At 43.9% G+C, this 23,939-nt stretch overlaps 1 protein-coding gene across 4 annotated transcripts in view; it reads left to right on the plus strand.

The window, feature by feature from the left end:
• Positions 1–23,445, plus strand: part of asic1b (acid-sensing (proton-gated) ion channel 1b) — a 912,521-nt gene extending 889,076 nt beyond the window's left edge. For all 4 annotated transcript variants that reach the window (XM_060820899.1, XM_060820900.1, XM_060820898.1 and 1 more), the window contains 3 exons: positions 4,409–4,488; positions 19,681–19,785; positions 23,341–23,445. In XM_060820899.1, coding sequence (XP_060676882.1) covers positions 4,409–4,488; positions 19,681–19,785; positions 23,341–23,445 — 290 coding nt within the window. The remainder of the gene's footprint in view (positions 1–4,408; positions 4,489–19,680; positions 19,786–23,340) is intronic.
• The last annotated feature ends 494 nt before the right edge of the window (positions 23,446–23,939 follow it).

Genomic DNA, 23,939 nt, shown 5'->3' on the forward strand with positions numbered 1-23,939 from the left:
GAACACTACCACCACACCACACGAGCCCTAGTCCAAATGGTGCTCATACATTACAAGCCTTAATCACAACATTTTGTGTTGTATTTATAGAGTTTGAGAAGAGATCATGTAAATAATTCAAACACTCCCATTTCTAAGAACGTGGTTCGAATTCTGTTGAGACTGATAACAGTCTTCTATAATAACAAATCGTGCCAGAAGTAAAATAAGGTTATATAGTCTCAACTTAGATTCTGATGAGCATAATTCAACTGTACAAAGCTATTCATTAACACCTCAAGAGTTATAAAACATCCCAAGGCTCCTCATAAGAGTATTGGTTGGTCAGCATTTTACATCACATCACAAAAAGAAATATTCAGACATCTTAGGAAAACTGTGGTAAAACAGCCTGGTATTCAGGAACTCCCTTAAGAGACGAGAGAGGGAGTGGTTTCTGGGAGAAATGCTAGAGCTGCAGAGACGGCCATAAATGGTGGTGCAATGAGCAGTGGTAATCGAGGATGCTGAAGAGGCCAGAATTGGAGGATCACTGTGATCTCAGAGGGCTGTGGGGGCTGGAGAAGATTACGGGGTTAAAGGGATGCAAGGCTATGGGTTTGAAAAGAGAGAGAATTTTAAAATTGCCAAACTAGGAGCCAGTGTGCACCAATGAGCACAAGGGTTGATGGATAAACATGACGTGGTGTGAATTAGGAGACAAGCAACAGAACTTTAGATGAGCTCAAGTTCTTAAGTTGGTCAAAGGGAGGCTAGTCACAAATTCTTAAGACTTCATTAAGAGCCATTAATGAATATAACCATGGATTATTATTAATTTGAGAGGATGGAGGACAATGTACAGTCATACTACAGGAATTGAGGATATGCTTCATTGGATGAGCTTGAGGTTAATGGTTGAGGCACTTCCAAATAGTTTAACTATATTCTTTTGCAATGTGAAGCAGTCTGCTCTGATAAGAGTTGAAGTGTACTACTTGCACTTCAACTAGGCATCCACCTTAAGTTTGTTACCAAGCTTATTCAAGGAGACTGGAAAAATAATGGCAGGACTTTCGCAGTCTGTGGTCGAAGTCTGGCTCTTGTTTCCAAACTAGGTAATGTACCAACGCATGAAATTTAGTGTGAGTTGAGATCCTAATGAATTTCGCCCAGTCCCTGGCCTCCTCTCAGCTTGTCAGAACTCGTAGCAGGCAATCCTAACAAAACATGAACGATGAATCCGATTGGCTGGCCTCCCACTGCAGTTGAATCTGGAGCTTGCAATGGTTCAACAGAGGTCAAGTCTAATGATACCTTATCTGCATTGATGTGTTTTCCCTATCATCTTCAGAAGCTCTCAACAAAAATCAATGCTGTAGCAATTAAGGCCAAATGATGAGCCACTCTGCAATCTCAATCCAACTTGCACAGTGATTCAATTGAACTTGTGTCCCTATCCAGGAGGGATGGAGCCGTTTGAGCTATAAGGATAGGCTGGGACTATTTTTTCCTGGTGCGTAGGAGATTGAGGGGTGATCTTTGTAGATGCTTGTAAAAATCACAAAGGGCACAGATAAGGTGAGTAGCCAAGGTCTTTCCCCCAGGGTAAGGGAGTTCAAAACTGGAGGGCATAGGTTTAAGATGAGAGGGGAATGGGGCGTGAGGGGCACCTTTTTTCGCGCAGAGGGTGGTTCATGTATGGAATGAGCTGCCAGAGGAAGTGGTGGATGTGGGTACAATTACAGCATTTAAAAGACATTTGGACAGGTATATGAATAGAAAAGTTTCAGAGGGATGAGGGCCAAATGCATGCAAATGGCACTAGTTCAGTTCAGGACACCAGGTTGGCATGGATGATTTGGGCCGAAGGGCCTGTGTCTATGCTGTACAGCTCTATCTACGCAATCATTTGCCCAAACTGTCAGCCCTCCATTCCTGTCCTGCCTTTGAGCACTGGTTGTCATCCTTCAGCACCATCAGTAGTGGGGAAAAACTCCAAATAACCCCTTTTCTGTTTCTAAACAGGGTTCCTCTGGAAGTCTGTGCTGAGGGACTGCACAGAGAACATCACCATTTTTCACTCTGTAGGAGTCAAACCCAGAGATATGTTGGAGACCAGTCCCTGACGTATGCAGAGAGCAAACATCTCTCTGTCAGTCTTTCAAATCCCATTGTGTGCCTCTGTGAAAGCTTGCTACTGCAAATGTAATGATTTCTAACTGTGGAAATTGGATGAGATACAGAATTCTGGTTCTGGCCTCTGCTGTCAAAAATCATTGTGCTCACAACTCATGACCTGTGATAAACCTTGCATTGTTCTGCCATGGGATTCTTATCTCCCTTCATTCTGCAAGGCTACTCTACTGCAGGCTCAACTACTGAGAGATTCGAGATGTCAATAGAGAGGAGCTGGTGTGCTGTGACAAGGAAATCGCAATTTTCCACAGCTACGCTAAACTGTAGCATGAAATATAGCTGCCAGTCATTTTTAGCTCATTTACTCATTCCTTGTCAGCGTACTGCAGCTCCGATGAGAATTGTACCACACACTATCTTGTCTACTGAAGGAATTAGTGTTTAGCTTGTGTCAGGTATTTTGCAGAAAAAAAAGCTTGCAGAGAGCTATGATGAAGGCCACCGTTGATATACTTAGCAGTGAATATTGAAGCTCCCTGATACAGCCATTCAAATGATCTGTTTATAGAGATTTCGAGGTGGGTTTACTCAGTAGAAAGTGGGTTTGGCTTTGCATGCATGCTAACTAAGAGTCCTCAGCCGGATTCCTGTCGAACCTCCTCATGCTGTTTGGAGACTACAGCAATTCCACAGGAGTAGGATCCAGGGAATGTAAGCTGGGTGGAGCCGCGCTGGAACATACGTGGTTCAGGAAGTAAGACCATAAGAAATAGGAATGGGAGTAGGCCATCTGGCCCCTCAAGCCGGCTCCGCCATTCAGGAGAATCATGGCTGATTGGAGATTCCCCACTTCCACTTTCCTGACTTTTTCCCGATACTCTTGATTTCCTCGACTGATCAAGAATCTCTCGATCTCAGCCTTAAATATATGTGAATACTCTGCCCCACGGCTTTCTGTGGGAAGGAGGTCAACAAGAAAGATTTGATCAGTGAATTAATCGCACAGCATCTTGTTTCTTGCATGCTTTCTGGAAACCCCATGCCAACCTTTTAGCAAGGCATGTTGAGCACAAACACTTTGCGTCATCAGAAACGCTCCCAAGTCCCCTGCTCGATTGTTCATAATCCTTATTTTGGGTGTGTGAAGTTGACTTTCTGGTCAGCCGCCATAAAAAGCGCCAAATGGGACTGCATGTCAATGCGATGAATGGAACGGTAGGTGCAGTATTTACCACAAATGTCATAAGCATGTTAATACAGCAAAGCACAGGAACCTGAGGCAATATGTGGCAACAATTTATTTTTAGGCAGTGTGTTGTTCTGATTTGGTACATACTGCCTGAAAGGATGTTGGAAGCTGATTCACAAATGAGTTGCAAACGTGAGAGTTGGATGAACGCTTGAAGGGGAGATAGCTGCAGGGCTCTGGGGAAAGAGCTCTTTCAGAGCATGGGCAATACGGGCCGAATAACCTCCTGGGCTGTGTCATTCTGTGATGCCACAAGGGATTCCGTGACGCTGCCACTGCGTTTGGTGCTGCACACCAACGTGACAGTAGAAGTCCAAATTCAGCAACCAACTGGGCTCCAAAGTGCAACAGTATGAGAGACCCTGAAATAGTTAATTCGCCAGTTGGCATCAGGCTCGATTTAACTGTCCTCACAGGGTCTGTAAGCTCTATTTTGCCCTTCAGGAATAGGCTCCCACCTCTGCTCCCATCATTTAAGTCTGACTGGTCAAGGCCAGTGTTACAATGCTGGTATAAAGCCTCTTTTTTTTTTTGGCCCTTTGAGCTCTCAGATCCTCTTCAGATCCATTTCCTGCCCAATTTTACTCCACCAACATCACACATGAGGCAAGTGTATCAAATCATTCACTGAAAGTACAGCTCAGCTGACTACATTCATCGCCAAGCTTTACCAAGTTATTTATTGCATTATCTTGAACTCATACAGCCAATTGACTCATGGTTCCTGAGAGCTACAGTGGTCGGTGAAAGGAAATCAATTCATTCCTAACCTGGACCAACACCACCCCAAAGGCATTTTGTTCAGAAGTCGTGTCTAGATTTGACAAAGTAAATGGTGTGGAAAATGAATTACAGCACCTTTGCAGAATGTCATCAGTGTAATACACAATCCCCTAAATATGATAAACATAAATGAGTGCAGCCGTAGTGCCAAGAGGTGACAACCTTCACATAGATTAGTTGTGTTCAGTAAGCAAAAATGATTCTGCTACCAGTAACCTGCTTCTCAAGTCATGAGCTCCTGTTATTTTCTGTTCAAAGGTGACATTGGAGGTCAGATGGGTTTGTTCATCGGTGCAAGTCTTCTGACTATACTGGAACTTTTTGACTACATGTACGAGGTAAGCTTTCTCAAGTCATTTTGCACTGATGTTATGAGGTTGGCCTCAGATGAAGGGAGTGTGTACTCCTTTGTAGAATGGGGACTGTATAAGAATGGATCAGTTCAGTTCACAAATGCACCACCCAGTGTGGTATTGTGCCAAACAGACGAGAAATGGCCAACATTTGGTCAGTGGTCTATGTCCGGTTTGTGGGCATCAGCCAATTTGATAATGAATATGAATTATCCAGTCATCAGTTGTCTCCCTGTGCTCTCTCTTTGCACATGGCACGGTGGCTCAGTGGTTAGCGCTGCTGCCTCACAGCACCAGGTTCCCAGGTTTGATTCCAACCTTGGGTGACTGTGGAGTTTGCACATTCTCCCCGTGTCTGTGTGGGTTTCCTCTGGGTGCTCCGGTTTCCTCCCACAGTCCAGAGATGTGCAGGCCCGGTGAATTGGCCATGCTAAATTGCCCGTAGTGTTAGGTGTGTTAGTCAGAGGGAAATGGGTCTGGGTGGGTTACTCTTTGGAGGGTTGGAGTGGGCTGGTTGGGCTGAAGGGCCTGTTTCCACGCTGTAGGGAATCTAATCTAATCATGTTCCCTGGGGGAAATGTGCACTAAGGTGGGAGCAGTGTCAGGCTAAGATTGTAATTCTGCCTGCATTTCCCACCCCCTCCTCTGTTTGAAAAGCACTGAACCTGACGCATTGTTGGATGACTGTGGTCAAACAAGGCTGCTAGTGCTGGTTAAGGCATACCATAGGCTGAGCCAAGGAGTGAAGGAAGACAGTCTGAGGCACAATGCAGCAAGATCGCGAAAAGACAAGACCAGGACTAGGTAGCACAGTAGCTCGTACAGTGTCCTTTTACATCTGAGGCGCGGAATCAAATCCAAACTAGATTTGGTCAAGTTGAGTCTCACTTGATTCTGCTGGCTGTAAGAAGCCTGCAGGAAGTGAGGTCAGGGAGTTTAAGATTACTGGAACAGGTACTGACTGCTGATCTCATCTACAAGCATAACCCTAAGTAGAAAATGGAACCCTATAGTCAGGTTGAGTTGGAGGCTTCAGCATTTGACCCGAGGGTGGTCCTCTGTACATAGCAGCCAAGAGATCCAACTCCCACTGTTCCAAAGATTGCTGCAAGACTTGCTTTGGAATAGCATAAAACCCGTCCGAGCGTTGGAAAAATACACCAGGATGGGCTTATGCTCAGCCATTCCTAATGCAGTGTGGCAAACTCTAGATCAATGTTTGTCTCAAGAAGTTACCTTCAAATGGTCCCCACGGCAACGATTTTCGAAACGCTTCAGCTTGAAGTCTGTTGTTTGGAGTAATCAGAACAACAACAATTGTCCCCGAAGTGACTCCATGTTGGGATTTATTGGTATGTGCGATTGCACCCTGTGGAGACAGTTATTGTTCAACTAGTCCAGCAATGCTACCAGTGTGATTATTCACCATTTGATGTTTGTCTGTTGAGCCTTCCAATGACTTCCCAGCCAATTCTGATTGATTTTTCCAGTCAGCCATGGGACGTCAAATCTCTGTCAGACTTTCAGATCTTAAATTGAGTCAATTCTGCCTCTGCACAAAGGCATTAAGCAGCTTTTTGGATTAATCAGTCTAACTCTCCTTTAAAGTTCAATCTCGCCACTGGGTGCAAAGAAATGGTTTGGAGGAGAGTTGGCTTTAAGTGACAATTTCAACACTTAGCTGTAGCTCTTAGTGCATTTTGTGGTAGGATTTGAAAGCAGGATGGCGACATTCTTGGCTATTTATTCATCATTTATTAACCCTTGCAGTCACCTTCTGGGTAGCTGAGCAATATGATTGTCCCTTTGTCAGCTGTCAGTCAGCCAGCTGAACGGAGATTCTCTCTCAGATCGGGATGAAGAATTGATGCTGTCTCCCACTCCCCACCCCATATTTCCCTTCACTGCTGGATCAGGTTCAACTACCTCAGCAAAAGTAAAAGAAGGGACTTGCATTCATATAGCGCTTTTTAGCCACCCCCAAAAGCATGATACAGCCAATGAAGTGTGTTCGAAGCATGGTAACTGTTATAATGTTGGAAACGCACAACAACCAAGCTCCCACAAACACTAATGTAGTAAGGATCAAATCGCCTGTTTTTGTGATGTTGATGGAGGCTTAAAGGTTGGCTAGGGCTCTGCAGTGGAGTGCTCACTTGCTGCTCTTTCAAATTGTGTCAGACGATCTCTCAGACCAAGCAGTGAGGGCAGTTTGGGCTGCGGCTAATGACTCCTCCGAAAGAAGGCAGCCCCTTGGGCCTGCACTCAGGCTTCTGCAATGGGAATTGAAACCACATATTTCTGAGCCCGAGGCAAGAGTGCTACTCCTAGAGGCCTGGCTCGCACACGTTCTCAACTCCCTTCCTCTCGGCCAGATCCAGTTTGTGTTGTGATGCTAATCCATATGTACTAGAACAGTTCCAGCCTTGACCTTTGGGCCATTAATAAAGAGATCTCACAGCCCCCAGGACAGGGAAAAAGGGCAGGGAGTCGCCAGCTCAAATTCCTGCATCTTAGACCATTCACAGTTCACTGAATTGAGTTGAGTCCTAATCAGATTAATCAGATCAACCATAATCCTATTGAATGGCCTCCTATTTCCTTTAAAGACTATAGTCACTCCCAGGAACTTGATGCTCTCAACTCTCTTCACCTCAGCTCCACTGATGTAGAAAGGGGCATATCCCCCTCCTTTCCTCCTGAAGTCAACGATTAATTATTTTGTTTTGTTGACATTGAGGGAGAGATTGTTACCTTTGCCCCATGCGTTCTGTCTCCTTCCTGCATTCTGGCGCGTCGTTGTTTGATATGCAGCCGACAATTGGCGGTGGTGTCAGTGAATGGCGATTAGGAGAGACAGTGGACATTGAGCAGGTTAGAAATGAGCTAATGAGACACCCGTGTTCAAAAAGGGTGGTAAGGTGAACAAAGGCAACTACGGAATTAATAGTCTTATCACCATTCCATGCAAAATAATGCAGTTGACTATCAGAAGAAAATTGCAGATCATCTATACAATGACATAGTTAGCAGCATTTACCAAGAATTCAGGGTGCGGAACCATTCTGATTCCATTTCTTCATCTCTTTAAGGAAGTAACCACCCAAGTGTACCTTCCAAAAGGCTTTTCAATACAAGTTTCCCAGAAAAGGCTGTGAATTAAACTGAAAGCTGTTGGATTGATACCCTGGGAATAGGAAAGAATATTCCATGAATGATGTTAAAACAGCTGAGGGTGAAGCTGAAAGAGAGCGAGGAGTCCTAAGTAGACTCAGTGCTCAGTTTGTGATGTTCATGTTTATCTAAATGAACATGATGTCTGGATCAGTACCACCAACAGCTATTATTGGCTTCAGATTTGTTTATGGATTGAATTTATAGGGCTTCAGCTCTATTCATTAAAATTCATTTGCAATTATAATTGCACTGAGTTTTGAAACAAGGCACCATGCCAATAATAAACTTAACAACATCGCTTTATGAAAACTCTTACCAAGACAATAATAGCCTCAACAACCGCTGCCATAGCAACCTCCACTGCCCAATATGCCATCGACTAAAATTGTATTCTGTAAATTTCCAATGCTGAACAACATAAAGTCGATTAACCTGCATCACTGAAGAGATTGGCTATGAAAGTGTTGTTAAATTTATGATGCACTCACAACATTGCATTTAGATTAATTATGCTGCTTATGCGTCCTCATTAATGTTTCATTGATTATGGGTAGGGATGAAGGCTATCACTCAGGAAGCCTTCACATGCGTCGTAGTTTTGTGGATATTTATCCCAAATCCTTAGAAATGTTATAAACATCAACATAATAGTTGGAAGAACAGCATTTCGTTTTCCACTTGCAGCTTTCAGGGCTCAACATTGGATTCAATGATTTTAGGGCCTGAATACCACCTTCCTTGTCCTTTACCCACTGCCATACCTTAGATCCTGGCATCAGTTGGGCTGCTTTCAGTCCAGCCAGTCCATTCTCACCTAGTTATGGTCCCCTTTATCAGCTTTGCTTTCTCCCTGGCTTATTATCTATCCTTGTGTCTGTCTAATTGCAGTTCTCTTTCTCTGTGCTTCATCTCATCTACCCACTCGCCCCTTCTTTGCTCTCCCTCCCCTCCACCCATCTTCAACACATATACCACCTTTTCCTGGTTATTTTCAGTTCTGAGGATGGGACTCCAAAGTTAGCTCTGCTTTCTCTCTGCAAATACTGTCTACCTGCTGAGTTTCTCCAGCAATTTCTGCTTTTGTAACACAATAGTAAAGTTGAGCTGTTGAGAAATTGAGATCTTTCACATTTTATTCTCTGTTGTCCTGTTACACTGTGCCAAGTGTTTGAACAACAACAACTTGCATTTGTAGACCACCTTTGGTGTCTTAAGACATCCTAAGGTGATTTGGAAGATCAACAATGAGACAAACTTACTATAAAGAGATATTCAAATGGGTGACCAGACACATCGAGTCATCCACCACAAAAACTGACACTTTGACCTGACTTGTCTGTGCCAACCAGAAATCCTAAATTAATCTCATCCCATTTGCCTGCATTTGGTCCATATCCCTCTCAACCTATCCATGTACCTATCCAGATGTCTTTTAAATGTTGTAATTGTACCAGCCCCCACCATTTCCTCTGGCAGTTCATTCGATACACACACCACCCTCTGTGTGAAAAAGTTGCCTCTCTGGTCCTTTTAAAACTCTTCCCCCTCTCACCTTAAACCTATGCCCTTGAGCTTTAGATTCTCCTACTCTGGAGGAATGACCTTGTCGATTTACCCAATCTATGCCCTTCATGATTTTATAAACCTCAGCCTCCAACACTCCAAGGAAAAAAATCCCAGTTTATCCAGCCTCTCCTACTCAAACCCTCCAGTCTCGGTAACATCTTTGTAAATCTGTTTTGCGCCCTTTAAAGTTTAATAACATCCTTCCTACAGCAGGGTGACTAGAATTATACACATGTGGTCTTATCAATGCCTTGTACATCTCTAACGTGATGTTCCAGTACCTGCATTCAGTTCTCTGACTGATGAAGGCAAGCATGCCAAGCCCCTTCTGCACCACCCTGTCTTCCTGTGATGCCATTTTCAAGGAACTATGAGCCTACGCCCCGAGGTTCCTCCGTTCAACAACACTTCCCAGGACCCTATCATGAACTGTGTAAGTCCTGCCCTGGTTTGTGTTGCCAAAATACAACACCTCGCATTTATCTAAATTAAACTCCATCTGCCACTCACTGGCCCATTGACCTATCTGATCAAGATCCCATTGTACTCTTAAATAACCTTCTTCACTGTCCACTGCACCACCAATTTTGGTGTCATTTGCAAACTTACTAACCATGCCTTCTATGTTCTCATCCAAATTGTTCATAAAAATGACAGTGGAACCCAGCAGCGATCTTTGTGGCACACCACTGGTCACAAGCCTCCAGTCTAAACAACAGCCCTCTACCACCACCCTCTACCTCCTACCATCAAGACAATTTTGTGTCCAGTTGGCTAACTCTCCCTGGATCCCATTTGATCTTGCCTTACTAACCAGTCTATGAAGTGGAGCCCTGTCGAAGGCCTTGCTAAAGTCCATGTAGACAACATTGACCACTCTACCTTCATCTATCTTCTTGGTTACCTCTTGAAAAAACTCAATCAAGTTTGTGAAACATCATTTCCCATGCATAGGGGTGGCATGGTGGCTCAGTGATTAGCACTGCTACCTCAGGGCCAGGGACCTAGGTTCGATTCCCGCCTCAGGTGACTGTCTGTGTGGGGTTTGCACATTCTCCCAGTGTCTGCGTGGGTTTCCTCCGGGTGCTCCGGTTTCCTCCCACAGTCCAAAGATGTGCAGGCCAGGTGAATTGGCCATGCTGAATTGTCCGTAGTGTTAGATACATTAGTCGGGGTAAATATAGGGGAATGTGTCTGGGTGGGCTGCTGTTCAGAGGGTCAGTGTGGACTTGTTGGACTGAAGGGCCTGTTTCCACACTGTAGGGAATCTAATCTTTAAAACAAAAAGCCATGCTGACGATCCCTAATCAGACCTTACTTTTCCAAGTGCATGTAGATCCTATCTCTCAGAATCCCCCCCAGCAACTTACCCACCACAGACGTCAGGCTCAGCGGTCTGTAATTCTGACTTCCTTGCAGCCTTTCTTAAATAATGGCTTCCCTCCGGTCTTCCAGCACCTCCTCAGGGCTGTCGATGATACAAATATCCCAGCAAGAGGCCCAGAAATCTCTTCCCGAGCTTCTCACAAAGCTCTAGGAAACACCTGATCAGGTCCCAGGGATTTATCTACCTTGATGTGCTTTAAGACCTCCAGCACCTCCTCTTCTGTAATATGAACTCTTTTCAAGACATCACTATTTATTTCCCCGAGTTCCCTGGTTTCCATGTCTTTCTCCACAGTAAATGCTGGCATGAAATGTTCGTTTAGAATCTCACCCGTCTCCTGTGGTTCCACACATAGACGGCCTCGGTGATATTTAATGGGCCCTATTTTCTCCTGAGTTACTGTTTTGCCCTTAATATACTTGTAGAATCTCATTAGATACTCCTTAACATTATCTGCCAAAGCCATCTCATGTCCCCTTTTTGCCCTCTTGATTTCCCTCTTAAGTGTACTCTTGCACCCCTCTCCACTGCTCAAGGGATTGACTTGATCCCAGCGGTCTCTATTCTGTCTCTTGACCAGAACCCCTCTATCTCTAGTCATCCAGGGTTGCTGACTCCTGCTAGCCTTGCCCTTCACACTAACAGGAACGTGTTGGCTCTGAACTCTTATTTTATCTCAGGTTTGAAAGCTTCCCACTTGCCAGACATCCCTTTACCTGCACACAGCCTCCCTCAATCAATGTTTGAAAGCTCCTGTCTAATACCATCAAAATTGGCCTTGCCACAACTTAGAACTTGGGGACCAGGCCTATCCTTTTCCATAACTATTTTAAAGCAAATATAATTATGGTTACTGGTCCCATATTAACCCCTCAGTCACTTGTCCTGCCTTATTTCCCAAGATGAGGTTCAGTTTTGCCCCTATCTACATACTGATTGAGAAAGCTTTCTTGAACACACTTAATAGTGCCAGTCTGTTTGGAAAGTTGAAATCCCCAACCTTTACAATCCTATTATTCTTGCAGCTATTCGCGATCTCCTTTCATATCTGCTCCTCAATCTCTCACTGTCCCATCCAAGTGATCACCCCCTTCTTATTTCTCAGGTCCACCCATATAGCATCACTGGGCAATCCCCCAGGAATATCCTCTCTAAGTACTGCTGTGATCTTTTTCCGAATCAAAAACGCCACTTTCCCTTCTCTCTTGGCTCCCTTTCAGTCCTTCCTACAGCATCTACACCCCAGAACGTTGAGCTGCCAGTCCTGTCCCTCCCTTGCCCATATTTCTGTAAAAGCTATGATATCCCAGTCCCACATACCTATCCATGTCCTACATTCATCTGCCTTCCCTGTCAGGCCTCCTGCACTGAAATAGGTGCATTTAAATTCATCAGTCTTCCCTCGCCCTCTGCTGTGCTCTTGCCTGCCTTGTTTATTTAAAGGAGCAGCATCTTAAAGTAGTGAGGTGGACAGGTTTAGGGAGGGAATTTCCGAGCTCAGGACCCAAGCAACTGAACATAAAATCAGGAATGCGTAAGAGGCTAGAATGAGAGTAACGGCGATATCTCAGAAGGGTGTGGCGAATTACAAAGAAAGAGGATGGGGGCAAGGTCTTGGAGAGTTTGGAGCAGAAGAATTTCAATGGCTGTGCACCTGGGAGATGTGGCAGTGTAACACACCAGCTGAAAACTAAAACAGGGTCGCTAATTATTGACAGATGAAAATTGTTGCTAATTAATACTTGTAGCCTGAAGGCAGCCAGTACGGAACTGTTCTGTTTAACAGGATCAAGCACTGCAAGTCTAAAACAGAAGGCTTCTCTAGCTTGGCAAGCAGAGCAGATAATGAAGATCAATATGGTATGATTTATATCTGGTGTGCCAACATACGAGAAATAGAGCTGCGCCTGAGTTATAACTGGTGCCACGAGTGGGATATAAATGGTATTGTTTGGGTTTCATAATGTATTCTGTCTTAAACAGTATGTTATAAGTTAATTAAAGCATCAAATGATATTAATTAGATAGAAAGGTAAAAGAATGTGTTTAATGATGAGTTGGAACAATTTGCAGACTCATTTCCATTGAGCTGCAGGCAGTGTGAAGGTGAATTAGTCTGGTTTTGGTTGGGATTTTGAATGGTGATATTTTCAACATTCAATATGGAAGACTGCAGTTATAGAATACTTCCCAGTTCTGGGCACCACATCATGATTGCTATGTAAGGGAACTGCAATGATTTTTGCGAATTACACTCGAAGTAAGACCTGGTGATTTTGCAAAAAGACATAAAAAGTTGGGAGCTTTTCTCACAGAAGAACGTTCTCTGAGACTCGGGATTGAACACAGATGTTGCTATTTCTAAAACGTTTGCAGAACGAAACAATGAAGGGAAGTTTCCACTGGATATGAGTCAGGAACAAATTGTTGCACACTCAGGATGATCACGAAAAAGCTGAAGAGAAGACTGTTGAGGTGGTTATCATTTCAACAATAACTATTTGAAAAGGCAACTCATAATAAATATGGGGAAAGGATGGAGAACTGAAATTGAGTAGACAGCTCAGTCCAAAAGCTAGTATCAGCGCAGTGGAGTGAATGCTCTTCTGCTGTTCTTTAACTCCTGACTCTATCGCTCTTTCCAACAATTTTTCACAGGGTTAATAGTTGCAGCAATCACAATACAACATAAAGACACCTCCATTGAATGTGAAAAGCATTTTGATGTAACAGTACCAGATGAGGTACAAGTTCTTACTCATGAAAGTACATAAACTGTAGCAAACTGTAAAAATCTACAACTTGATGCATCTTTCCCACCTAATCATCAGAGAAACAGAGAAAATAAGAGCAGGAGTGGGCCATTCGGCCCTTTGAGCCTACTCCTCCATTCATGCTGATCATGGTTGATCGTTCAACTCAGTAAGTCCTCTGTTTCCCCTTTGTCCCCTTACCCTCTGATCCCTTTAGCCAAAAGAACTCCATCTAATCACTTGAAAACATTAAATGTTTCATCAGATAAATGAGAATTCACCATGGTCTGCAATAAACTCCTAATGATCCCAGTTATGAAGCTGCAGGAGAGGAAATGACAATGGGTCAGTGTTGAATACTGGAAATGTGACAATAGGCGAATATTGTAGAGTGTTGTTTGATTGTCTAGAATCCCCTCTCCAAAAATTCTAAATTGAGAAATCGTGGGATGTGAGCATCACAGGTTTGGCCAGTATTTATTGCCTGTCCCTAGTTGCCCCTTGAGAAGGTGGGAGGTGAGCTGCCTTCTTGAGCCGCTGCAGTCCTTGTGCTGTGGGTTGACCCATAATGCCCTGAGGGAGGGAATTCCAGGATTTTGACCCAGCCACACTGAAGGAACAGCGATATACTTCCAAGTCAGGGTGGGGAGTGGCTTGGAGGGGAACTTGGAGAAAATCTGATTTTCTTTTTTTTGTGTGTGAACACTTGGTGTATTTATACTTTCATAAAGGCAAAGTCGCCATAGTCTTACCAGACCGTAGGGCCACGTTGCTGTTTTATTAGAAAAATTATCTTGGCTTCAGAAATCAAGTTGTGGAATCAGTTTGGGTAGAGATGAGACATAGCAAAGGTTAAAAGTCGCTTGTGGGAATTGTTTGTTGGCCCCCTAACAGTAACTATTCAGAAGAAATAATGAGAGCTTGTGAGGAAGGTACAATAATAATGGGTGATTTTAATCTACATGTATATCGGATGAATCACTTTGATAAAGGTGGCCCTGGAAGATAAGTTATATAGAGGGTTTATAAATATGAACATCATAGTAATGATTATCCAAGATAGCAGTGACCATAACATGATTGAAATGCTCATTCAGTTTGGGGGAGAGAAGAATGAGTCCAAGACTAGTGTTCTAAACTTAAATAAGAACAAATATAAGGATATGAACACTTACCTGGGAAATGCAGTGGCAGGCATTTAAGGAGATGTTTTAAACACAAAGCAAAGATACATTCCAGGAAGAAAAAATGCTTGATGGGAGGGACATATCATCCGTGGCTAACTAACTGAGGGATCTGGGTGTCCCGGTATGTGAATCGCAAAATGTTAGTATGCAGGCACAGCAAAGGTTAGGAAGGCAATTAGACTGTTGGTCTTTATTGCAAGAATTAAATAAAAAAGTAGGGAAGTTTTTCTCCTGTTGTTTAGGACATCAGTGAGGCCATTTTTGCAGGACTGTGCACAGTATTGGTCTGTTTATTTGGGAAGGGCGAAAATTCACTTGCCTAATTCCTGAGATAAAGGAGCTTGTCTTATGGGGAAAGGTCAGACACATTGGGTCTGTATCCACAAGAGTTTGAAAGAATGAGGGGTGATATTATTGAAACATATGAGACCCCAAAGTGCCTTGACAGAGTGAATGTGAGGGGATGTTTCCCCTTATCGGAGATACTGAAACTAGGGGACACAGTTTAAAAATAAGGGGTTTCTCATTTAAGGTGGACTTGGGGCAAAAAAACATTCTCTTCACAACAAGGATAATGAGTCTGTGGAATTCTCCTCCAGAGAATGGTGGAGGCTGGGTTGAATATTTTTCAGGCTGCAGTAAATTGATTCTTGATTGATAGGTGAGTCTTAGAAGATATAATGATTAGGCAGGAAATGGAGTTGAGGCCAAAATCTGATCAACCACGATCTTATCAAATGGTGGAGCAAGTTTGAGGGGCCGAATGGCCTATTCCATATGTTCATATGTACCCATATCATTAAACTAGAGAGAAGGGAACTCCACCATGCTCATTAGCTATACCTGACCTGGAAATATAAAGACTGTGTTCCATTCCTCAGAACTGCCACAAACAGCACAGCCAGGGAAAAAAAAGTTATTGCAAAAAAGATGCTACTGAAATAATTATATTTTTTTTCTAAAACTTGAGTTGGCTGGAATTGAATTGCAGTCAGGAACTTGAAGCTGTTCATTGGCTCTGTCCCAAGTCATTCCCAACTGTATTACGACTCGTGATGAATCAACTCAGTCTCATTCATTTTTGGCTAAGTAAGAAGCATATATTGAGTCATGTCAAGTTTCTCAAGTCCCTTGTTCCTTCAATAAACAAAACCAATTATGTGAAGAGCAAGTGGCGTCTGGCAGCACAGTACAAGTTGTAATATGCTCCAGGACTTAATCGATGTTATAAACTGCAAGAGCCCACTGCAAGAAGCTTTTTTTTGTCTCCAGCCATTCTGACATGTCGCAGCCTTCTGCTCACTTGCAAATGTTCCTCCCATGTGTCATCGCTTTTAGGTGATCAGGGCTCTGATTGGAAACGGCTCAATCAACCACAGCAAATTGGTGAAAACCTTAGAGAAACAGTGGGAAGGGAGGTCATGTTTAGCCCAGTTGGTTGAATGACTGGTTTGAAACACAGAGTGATGCTAACAGTCTGGTTTCAATTCCCACACTGGCTGAGGTTGTCATGAAGGCCTGTCCTTCTCAATCTCTCTCCTTGTTTTGAGGGGTGGTGAAACGAAGGTTAAACTCACCGCCAGTCATCTCTATCTCTCCCTCCCTCTCTCGCTTTCTTCCTTTCCTTTTTTCTCTCTCTCTCTCTCTGTGTCTTGCTTATTTTTTCTCTCTTTTATTCTTTTATTCCGTCTCTTTTATTCAAAGTTTTTCTTTTTTTCTCTTTTCTCTTTTTCTCTCTTCTCACTCTTCTCTCGTTTTTCTCTCTCTTTTTGTCTCTCTTTCTCTTTTTCTCTCTTTCTCTTTTTTCTCTTCTTTCTTTTCTCTTTTTCTCTTTTTTCTTTTCTCTCACTTTTTCTTTTTTCTCTTTACCCTCTCCCTTTTTCCCCCTCTTTTTTCCCTCTCTCTCTCTCTCGTTTCTTTCTCTCTCTTTTTTCTCTTTGTTTTCTCTTTCCTCTCTTTTTTTTCTTTCTCTCTTTTTCTCTCCCTCTTTCTCTCTCTCTTTTTCTTCTCTCTCTCTCCATCTGTCAAATGAGAGCACGGCCCTGTGGTCCTCTGGGACAATGGCACCATTACCTGCCTTATAAGTGCAATCTTTTTAGTTTAAAACTGTATCCTCTTTAATGCTAAAAATACAATCTGCTCTAGTAAGCTTTCATCAGCAGTGAGTATATGGTTTGATCTAGAATAGCTTCCCAATTAAGTACTATGCTTTCATTACATGTATCGCAATTTAATGAATAAAGAGTAGTATTTGAACCAGATTGACTGCATTACACTGTGACTGAAGATTAGTAATAAAATTACTCAACAGGTACACAATCCTTTATCCAAAATCCTTGGGGCCAGTTTTTTTTTGGGGAATTCGCAATTTTTTGTATTTCGGAATAAATGACATTTTCACAGTAAAATGTTTAAAATTTACCTCACAGCAGACGCACGTGTGAATAGTACGAGCGCTGATACTCAATTGGCGCCGGCCAGTGCTGGGCCACGCCGCCATGACACATCTGAGCGACGTGGTTCGAGTGGCTGTGGAGTTGGGTCACCTGTTGGCACGCCAGGATAACGCTCCACACTCCACGAAAAGAATTCGGAGCATTTCGGATGAAGGATTGTGCACCTGTGCCATTTATGTGAAGTCAGAGGAGTCCAGTTTGCAGTAAGGCAATAATACACAGAAGGGAGCAAAAGCTCATCACACAACAAGGGAAAATTCTCCCAGGTTGGCCCAAGATCCAAGAAACTGGCTTGATTCTGTTTTGCTTGAGTTGGATTCTGGAATTTTTAGAGATGAGCATAAGCATTAAGAACAGGAGTAGACCCTTCACCCTCAAGCGTGCTGTGCTATTCATGAAGCCCTTGGTCAGTCTTCTCTGTCAAGTCTACTTCCCCGTTGTATCACCATTACAGTTTGGAATTGCGTTGTGCGATTTCCTTGTCTTCCAAGTGGCCTCTGCAGGTTCTTTTTTGTTTGAAGTTCAGGAAAGGGCCGGCTCTGAGGAATGGCAAAAGTCTCCAGTTGCTGCACAGTGTTAGCATCGACAGTTCCTGGGTCAGGCTCTGCAGATCCTTAAATCCAACTGTGGAAAAGGGCTCCCAGTGCGGCGAATCCTGTTCCATCAGCTGCTGTCCCTGGGCTCCCGTCTGCTCGACAGGTTCAAATAGTGGACAGAGACTAATACTGGTTGAAGGGATGCTGGGGGGTCCCAATAACTAACCTTGAAAAGGTGTCTGACATCTGGCCTATGCTTATTGTGGTGTCAACCCTGTTACCCAGCAGGGGCACTCATCCAAAGAAATAAATACTATCCTCTCCAAAAGCAGAACGATTCATCCCTTCAGGGTCCCGTCTGCCCTTTTTCAACTCACATCCATTAAATCTGCTGCTGTTTACCCATTTAAAAAGCATTGCCTTCACAATGCAGTGGAATCTTTGGCCTTTGTCTGAGGTATCATCAGTTCCTAAATCCTGTTAGAAGATTAGCTCAAGTGCATCATTGAAGCCAGCTCACTGCCCTCTTGAGACCAGAGTCTGAATAGGCAATAAAGACTTCTCTTGTTGTTGCCTGACCAGTACTTGCTGAGAATAACAAGCAAGATAGCAGTTCCGTCTTCTTGTACAGCAGGCATGAGATTTGCAGTGGATATTTCTACAAATTTCGAGCAGTCCCTTGTAAATTAACCGTAGGCAGAGCCAGTCAAAACTGTCCTCAAAACAAATCATCCCTTGCCATTGGAATCTATTGTGAGGTTAGTAGGCATTCCCCCGGTTTCCTGAGTCCAGACAAAACAGCAGAATGGAGCATCGCAGTGGGTGAGCCAAGCTGACAGGAAGCCTCCACCTCAATTTGGATAGTGTCCAGAGATATGAAATGTTGGCGGAGTGAGCCTGGTCCGGGATACTCTTTGCCTGGAGAGAAGGCGATCTGGAGAGGTAATAGCAAAATGGGCCGACCTGCCTACAATAGGAAGAGGAACAGTGCTGTTCCTAAGGTGTGTGGCAGCTCCTGTTTCAGGAGAAATGTCGAGGTTGAAGGACACCTGCTTGGCTGCGAATAACAGAGAGGCTGGTCTCAGGAGCTCGTGGAAGTGGGACCAATCAACTGTGATCCTGGGTGGCACCATTTCAATCTCTATATGCAACCATTGCTTGTTAGCACACGCTATTGTGTCTCTGTCTCGGGGCACTTACCTTGTGATAGAGCAGCAAATACATTTATAAGCTGTAAAGTGATTAGGATCCCCTCAAGTTGTAAAAGGCTCTATGTAAATAGAAATCCTTGTGTTTGTTATTCAACCTGTGATTGAGCATGGATGTAAGGAGCTCCGAGCTGCACACACAGTGCTGTGATGGGGCGAGACGCTGAGTTCGCTCCCTCCTCTCTCCTTCACAGGGCTGTGTTCAGTTGCACTGGTCCAGGAGCGTGGGCTGAACCTCTTTTGGCTTATGGGGTTGAAATTCCTGTGGGTGACACTGAAAATGAAAGTAAGGGCATCTTTGTTGTTGAAAGCGATCTACACGTGGGAGTTTGGGACACATTGCATTGATTGAGGGTAGGGCCAATAATCTATGAATGAAACACAGGATGATCAGCTTCCTTCTGTCTATGATGAATGATGATTCAATGATTGGTAAGATACAAAACTCTAATGGGTGCTGGTTTGGAGCTCCCATTAAAAGTGTGTCTTACACGTGGGTGACGTGGTGATACAATCCATGCTGCTTTCTGGCAGCTGCCAGAATTCTTCTACAACAAGAGCCCTCAGCTCCAGTGGAAGATCTGCCAGTGTCTCCTGTGTGGACCAACACAGCACAGCTTCTCCTCCCTGACATGGTAGTTCTCTAGATCTGGCAGACAGTGATGCAACGTGCTGATAATAAGGTGAGTGAGCAAGTAAATGTACAACAGAGTACACATACATGGACAGACAGAACAATCGCACATGCATAGGCAGAGAGAATGAGCGCACGCAGGTAGACAGAAGCGCGCACACACAGGCAGACAGGCAAGCACACAAGGAATCCCTGTCCCATCACCTATCTAGCATCACCAAAGCTCCAGTCATTACAAGCAGTCAGTGATCACTGGGTGTTTTATGTTGGCAGGTGTTGAAGTACAAACTATGTGGCATATTGAAATATGGAAAACAACAGAAGAGAAACAACAATGACAAGGGAGTAACACTCAGCCTGGATGACATCAAACGCCATGCAAGTATTGCTTTTTCATCTCTTAGTTTTAAGGCACCTCTACCATTTTTATATTGTTGGAAGTCTCCTAGTGTCTCTTGCAGTCTGTGGGTTAGTGATATACTCCGAGGTCACTCCCAGTGTCTCATGCAGACTGGACAGGAGACCTATTGCCAGTGCCCCTCTCAATCCACAGCGGACAGCCAGCCACCAGAGCAAAGCCCCGTTGGATTTTTTGTTTCCCCCCCCCCCATTAGGAAGGAGTGTTCTCCCTCCTTCCATTGACATGAGCTCACCCACCCAACAAGTGGGCTTTCCATCAGTGTGGGGTGGAAGGAGTGCAGCTGATGAGATTTCTCGCAGAGCGTGATGCCACCAACTCTGGCTGTCAGTGCTGCACCAGAGCTCTCTGTCATACACTTTCTCCTTGTGAAGAAACGCTTCAAATTACGAACTACATTCAGACAGAGCCAGCAAATTAAACACTCAGCCTCTCCCAAGCGTGATTGACCTTACTTTCTAATATTACAAAACGCTCATTCAGCCCTGTGAGAGGCGGGCCAGGAGTTCTCAGACACACATGCCACGCATGGACAAGTAATGCTCCAACCCATGATCTGCCGTTTTGTTTTCATCCACAGCTACGTCATGGGGCATGTGCCAGGAATGTCCCACCATTGCCATGCCAGCTGTGCTGTGAGCACTGGCTGCTATGTTAAAGCCTAACACCTCCAGATAATCGCTGAGGCGCAGTGCATTATTATACTAATGATTTAGTAATAAAAGTAATTAAAATCCCACTCAGTGGCCGGGAAGTTAAGTGCTTTGAAGCACCAGTAATGAAATAAAAGCAGCCACCCGACAGCCCTGTCACAATAAAGTCAGAAGCTGTTTCATTAGAAAGTTGGATACCTGCTTATTTAAACATCTAAATGAGAATCATTCGGAATCATGAACTGCATTTATCATCAGCTGATTGCTTTGTACATCAGTGTGAGCCAGATTCTTTTTGATTAGATTACTTATAGTGTGGAAACAGGCCCTTCGGCCCAACAAGTCCACACCGACCCGCCGAAGCGCAACCCACCCATACCCCTAACCTAACTCTACGGACAATTTAACATGGCCAATTCACCTGACCCGCACGTCTTTGGACTGTGGGAGGAAACCGAAGCACCCGAAAGAAACCCACGCAGACACGGGGAGAACGTGCAAACTCCACACAGTCAGTCGCCTGAGGCGGGAATTGAACCCGGGTCTCTGGCGCTGTGAGGCAGCAGTGCTAACCACTGTGCCACCGTGCCACCCACTTGTTATGTCACCATACTATTTCTGATCAGCTGGCACAGGGGTGCCTTTACAGAGCCGGACTGTCAGCACTATCCACTCAAATGATCAAAGTCGCTGACCTGCAGCGAACCAGAGACATTGAAGGAAATCGAATCATTTCAGGCAATTTTACAGCACGGAAGGAGCCATTTGGCCCATTGTTTGCAGCCTTTCTCTTTCAAAAGCCTGTCAATTCGACCCATTTCTTGTCTCTCTCCCCTTCAATTATTTATCCAATTCCCTTTAAAGGCCATAAGAAATCAGAACACTCGGCCCCTCGAGCCTGCTCTGCCACTCAATAGGCTGATCCAACAATCCACACATTCACTTGACTACATTTCCCCCAGATTTGCCCCTTGATTTGCCCAACCATCAATCTCAGCTTTAAATATAAGCAAGGACTCTGCTCCCACAGCTCTCTGTGGCACAGAGTTCCAAAGACTCTCAACCCTCTGAGAGAAAATATTCCTCCTTATCTGAGTCATAAATTGGCACCCCTTTATTCTGAGACTGTGCCCTCTCATCGTAGATTCCTTGAGGGGAAACATCCTCTCAGCATTGACCCTGTCAAGCCCCTTAAGAATCCCATATGTTTCAATGTTTCGCATTCGGGTCCCTGCCTGTTGAGCCTTTGGTGATAACACAATCCCTCCATCCCAGGGATCATCCTTGTGAACTATCTCTGGATCGCCTCCAATGAAATGATACTTCCCTTAAATATTGAATGCTAATATTGAACCTACTTCCAGCCAAAGCATTCCAGATCACAACAACTTGCAGCATTAAAAAAAGTTCCTCTCATCTTGTCTGCACTTTTAATAACTTATCCCTTACAATTGTCGGCCTTATTGCATGGGACACCTCTCCTGCAAGGCTGCATCTCTGTCTTATCAGGAGAACCTAGCAGCTCTATGGAGATTGGTGCTTGACAAGCAATGGAAACAATGAAGGGAAGTGCTCAGAGGTTCTTCTGTTAGAATACTGTCCTCCCTCAGGACCTCTGTTCAAATATAGGTGCACGCTGATGAAACAAGAGCCTTGTCTAGCAGCTGACTGCGAAAGTCCTGCAAGAATGCGTTGGAGCTGTCTCCATCTAAATCTCAGGGCTATAGATGAACAGCAATTGACTCTAAATTGACTCGGAGATGCCGGTGTTGGACTGGGGTGTACAAAGTTTTTTTAAAAATCACACAACACCAGGTTATAGTCCAACAGATTCATTTGGAAGCACTAGCTTTCAGAGCACTGCTCCTTCATCAGCTGGTTGTGGAGTGTAAGATCGTAAGACCCAGAATTTACAGAATGTAAACTTTTGCTGGAAATTCTGCCTTACGATCTTCTACTCCACAACCAGCTGATGAAGGAACAGCGCTCCGAAAGCTAGTACTGCCAAATAAACCTGTTGGACTATCACCTGGTGTTGTGTGATTTTTAAGTCTAAGTTGATGGGAGGGATCTCAATTTTGGTTTGTATGGAAGACTACAATATGATTGTGGAGTTCTGAGGGAGTGTAGGCTGTGGCTAAGAAGCATTATTGACACACCCTCAAGAGAAACCTTCCTCCTGAGCTGCTCCACATGCTGGATATCAAAACCAGGAGTTCTCTCTTCTGCAGCTTTACATCCCTTACCTTGACAAACTGAACATTGTTTCCAGAGTTTGGCTGAGAGAGAGAGAGACATGCTTCAAAGCTTTTCAGCAGAATTACAAGAATACCTAATTGTAAAAGGATTCTTGCAGCGGTCCTGATAACTGCAAGATAAAAAGTTTGGACTGTCTCTTTTCAAACAAAAAACAAGTTCTGTACTACTAAGAGAGCATTATTTCTCTTTAAACTATTTAATTTTATTTTTAAAAAGTCTACAACTGCCAACTATAGCTCAGAAGAGTAACTTCAATTTAATGAAGCCAACTTGTTCTACCATTCCTCTGTTGACATCCCTATGATATATTTTGGAGTTTACTAGATAAGGTATCAGTCCAGGATTTGGCACTCTGTTGTCCCTGTTTCTCATTCTCTTTTTGTCATCAGGGCCCATCTCCTGGGGATGTACCTTACATTCTTTTTCAAGATAGACCCTGATAAATCTTTATCCCCTTTCATATCCTCATCATGAAATGCCAAGTGTTCCTATGAACCCATCTAGCTCCTGTTGAAATGAGTCCCCAAGGTTTTTGCCTTGGGGACTGTGGATGTTGCTAATCTTCAACTGTCAGTGTGGGGAATTTGCTTCCTTTTTCCACAGAACCCATGTGAGAACCTAAGGAGCCACCCAGCGGGAATGACATACCCAGCGAACATTCTACCTCACCACCCGCCTCGCAGCACGTTTGAAGACTTCACCTGCTGATAGCTGAGGCTCACGACTGGCAACCACTACGACACGCGCTTATCTCACGGTTCAACAAGCGGAAAGGAGACTGGACTGTCCACGGAGATTGGAGCTGTCCAATTCTGAACTACCAAAGTCATTGAACAAACCTTCTGGAGACACACTCAAAAAAAAACAACCCGACTACATGTTTGAAACAAAATGGCAGTTTTGGGGATGACTGTTCCGTGGACTCCACTCATTCTCACACTAACTTTGCGAAAAGAAAACCAACTTTTTTCTCTCATCTAGAGTCATATTCCAGTTTTGTAAAAGGAATTTTTTATTCACTGATTATTGCAAAATGCTTCTGTAGGCCGCTCATATCATGTTGTGTGATCATGTTCTTAAGGTAAAACAAACATTAGAGCACATTTCACGTCATCTCAAGTAAAACCTGTTGCTACAACAATTCATTTCCTATTGCTGATGGAATTTGTTTATTAATAACATTCATACCCACTATCTCTTCT

The sequence above is a fragment of the Hemiscyllium ocellatum genome, chromosome X, assembly GCF_020745735.1.
Source record: "Hemiscyllium ocellatum isolate sHemOce1 chromosome X, sHemOce1.pat.X.cur, whole genome shotgun sequence".
NCBI lineage: Eukaryota > Metazoa > Chordata > Chondrichthyes > Orectolobiformes > Hemiscylliidae > Hemiscyllium > Hemiscyllium ocellatum.